The sequence below is a fragment of the Monopterus albus genome, unplaced genomic scaffold (genome assembly GCF_001952655.1).
Source record: "Monopterus albus unplaced genomic scaffold, M_albus_1.0 scaffold186.1, whole genome shotgun sequence".
Taxonomy (NCBI): Eukaryota; Metazoa; Chordata; class Actinopteri; order Synbranchiformes; family Synbranchidae; genus Monopterus; species Monopterus albus.
The window spans coordinates 2,095,964-2,099,657 of NW_018128066.1; the positions used below are offsets into that span (position 1 = coordinate 2,095,964).

Sequence of the window (3,694 nt, forward strand, 5' to 3'; positions counted from 1 at the left end):
TATATATATTTTTTTTTTTCAGTGTTTCAGTTTTTGCTCAGTGCAACTCACCTATATAAAGTGAGGAATCCTTCCTATGGACATGGTCATCGATGTAGGACACTCCAAGAGGCTGGACAGGTGTGCCCAGCAGAACCTGGGCTCCGATCAGCAGAAGGTACATCATGTTGGTGTTTGCTCGGTTGCCACATTTAAAAGCAGGGTCTTGGTTTTCTGACCTGGAGTTGTTGGAGCAGACATCCCTGCCATCCTCAGCGTGCCACGAGTCCCTGGCCTCATACTCATACTGATGAGTTAGGAACTCTGGCAAGGCTGACAGCAATGCCCCCAATGCCATGACAATCCCCCCACAGCCAATAAGTCGGGGTCTGTGGGCCTTGGCGCCAAAGTAGCTGACAAATAGGATGAGGGCCAGGTTGCCAATTTCAAAGCTGCTGGCAATGACGCCTACATCGGCACTCTGGAGGTTGAAGCGTCTTTCCAAAGTGGTCAGAACACTTACCTGGCAGTTAAACAGAGAGAGAAAGAAATAGAGAGAGACAGACAACTATCATTCATTTAGGACTGCCAAATACAACATATAGTTGCCTCCTTGCATAACACTGATCTCGTTACAGTGGCACCTCAGTGTGTGGAGTATATTAGGCAGCACATGAACATTCAGTTCTCAGTTGATATGTTGGAAGCAGGAAAACCAGACAAGTTTAAGGATCTGAGAGACTTTGACAAGGGCCAGACTGTGATGTCCAAGTGACTGGGTCAGAGCACCTCCCAGACTGCAGGTCTTGTTGGGTGTTCCTGGTCTGCAGTGGTTAGTACCTACCAACAGTGACTAAGGAAGGACAAACAGTGAACCTGTGACAGGTTCATGGACACCCAAGGCTCACTGATGATGAGGTTGTACTGTAAATTAAACTTTAAAATTTCATTCCTTTTCAAAAGATTCCATTTTTTTAGAATCTTCATTAAAATGGTTGAGAATGAGAAATGCTATATATTGCTCTCTATGAAGAGAAACATTCAGTAGCTATAGTTATGATATTACAGCTAGAGTGGGGAGGCTGTTGAATTAGTCTAAAATGTTATCTCTAACTCGTCCTCACGACCACAGTTTTCACTCCTTTTACTGTACATACGTTTTGCATTGAATGGTCAACACATTCGTGCTCTTCCTGACAGTTGAACTATGGAAACAAATAGATTCACAGATGATGCACAGTGAGCTGCAGAGCAACATGAGTGTCGACCAACTGCTGCATTGACTCCTGTGTACACCGTATTAGGCAGGGGGTCATAATGTTATGGCTGATCACTGTAAAATCCAATGTGTCATAATAATATCTAATCATCTTTTTGTACATTAACACCATATCTCTTGCGAAATTAGACAATTTTGCTGTTTATCACAAAATCAGTATCCTAAAGCCCATGATGGTGACTTGAATATTCTTGTCTATCTATCTATCTATCTATCTATCACCAGCCCAGGACACAAACATATTCGGTTTACTTTTACATTAAACAAATGACAATCTTAGGTAATGATGGTTTTAGATAATTTACTTTTTAGGATTTTCTACTACAGATATTGTTGTCTTGGCCAGCTCTCCAGAGATGTATAATGATGTGGAGCTTGGTATTATGAACCCAGAACAAATTTCCCAGCCATGGGACAATCAAGTTTAATCTAATCTAATCTAATCTAATCTAATCTAATCTAATCTAAACAAGCACAAATTCAAACTCCATATCCAATTAAGAAGTTGGAACTAGTTAATATTTGGCATTTGTACTTGAAAATTACATCCATTATCAAAACAATTGATAACATATCTTGTCAATCAATGAAACAACTAATGATTTTAGCCCTAGTAGTATGCTTATATACTTTGCAGAACAAAACTGGTGACCATTTGTTTGGGTTCAGTGAAACAGTTACACAGATGCCCCACAAAGCGGCTCTTACTTTATTTTACCTTTCAAACGCATTATCAACTGCGCTGACGTGCCTAACAGCAGCTTAACAGTATTTCCAGTTATCTACACGTTCCATATTGGTATAGCTCCTAAACTAAATCATTGGGGCCTCTACTGAGCTTATCTCTTGCGTAGAAATCAATCGAATATCAAACATAAAACAGCCCATTATTTTGATCAAACTATCCTGTAAATGGAGATTGAGGTTTAAAATAAATCCCTACTTAGTGAAGATACATCATAGGCCACTGTTTCCGCTGTTTTAGCGATCATCACCTAGGCCTGTATCCTCCATGTCAAAGGGCTCGTGCATTATTGAGGCATATGGATGTGGAAGCCTACAGAGCCGCTGACGTCTGATGGACCTCCTGGCCAGTGTTTCATAACCTGCTCTCCAACAATCCATCTATAAAATATACACATAAAATTCTCCAACAACAACGTGGAGCTGCTGTGACGCTATTTGTGTGGTGCGGATGGTGCATAGGCCTGATGGATAATACGCAGCAACTCATTAATCAGAGAAAGCAGCGCGTCCCATGGTGGAGGATGTGATTATTCTAATGTGATCAGAATATTATGATTACGAACCGTAGCTGAAGCACCGCACCTCTACTCAGTGTCTGCCTCTGCCGGTTTGAAGGACACTGCGCTAATATTACCTGAGATATAGAGAGATGGAGTATGACGTCCCCTCTGATCAACATTGTGTGCAAGGTCCACGTCCATAGAGACTCACCAGATAAGCGCCCACGGTGCCCTGTGCCAGCATGAGCGCACATTCCGACACTAGGAAAATTTTAATGTTGGAAAAACACGAGGTCTTCTTCTGGTTGTCATCCTGCTCCGGGTCGTCGGTGCTGCTCTGCTCCGTGCAGACCTGGCTTTTAACCTGCATCCTTCGGCTCAGGCTCCGGTCGGGTTAGACGGCATGAAACTGAACCGGTCCTCTTCGATTGAGAGCATCTGGTTATGGGTGGTGAGCTGCACTGCAGAAAAATGCGACTCTCTGCGAGTCAACAGCTCGTCTAGGTTGGGATATACAGCGAGGAATACTGCTGTTCACTCAGCGTTACGCACAGTCTGTCAGCGACCTCTCTTCACAGCCAGTCGGTCAGCGCGTATCAGCTACATCATATTTGAATGCGTAGACCACGTAAGTGTATGTGCGACGGGATCTAATAGTCTACGTAGACGCTGTCTCCCCACATCCGTGATGTTTGGCTATTGTATCTCCAGCTAGGACCAGTGCCAACCTCGGCTCAGTGCCAATCCGCAGTCCTGCGTATTAGGCGGTGTGTTATTATGCTCCTCCCATCCATGGACCATAGCAGGACAAGGGAGGTCTAATATTTCTCTCTCTCTCCCTGATCCTCCCCCTCTCCTTCAACCTGTTCCCCGTCATTTTACCCCTGAAGATTTTCAGCTTGTGCATTGTCACAAAATGTATTATTTCATCCCAAAACACACACAAAGACAAATCTGCTGAACATATAATGAACATTTCCCGATTATTAGCGTTGTGTATCTTTTAAAATTGTACAGAAAATGAATAATGCAACTATGAAAACATGGCACTGTGAAACCGATTTCACACTTTAAAATCATCAGGTATAGAATATGTCCACTAGACCTGAGCAACACTATTAATTTGGTGCATCTTTCAACATAAAATATTGTAGCAGTGTGGAAAAATGCTAGGGACCATTAAAGTCTA

The 3,694-nt window shown here is 42.8% G+C and overlaps 1 protein-coding gene across 1 annotated transcript in view; it reads right to left on the reverse strand.

Annotated features, from left to right (window-relative positions):
* LOC109969949 (solute carrier organic anion transporter family member 3A1-like) overlaps positions 1–3,257 on the reverse strand; it is a 21,637-nt gene extending 18,380 nt beyond the window's left edge. Inside the window, exons 1-2 of the mRNA XM_020617185.1 lie at positions 2,717–3,257; positions 52–502 (exon numbers count right to left, since the gene is read on the reverse strand). Of these exons, the coding sequence (XP_020472841.1) occupies positions 52–502; positions 2,717–2,875 (610 nt within the window). The 5' untranslated portion in view covers positions 2,876–3,257. The remainder of the gene's footprint in view (positions 1–51; positions 503–2,716) is intronic.
* Between the last annotated feature and the right edge of the window lie 437 nt (positions 3,258–3,694).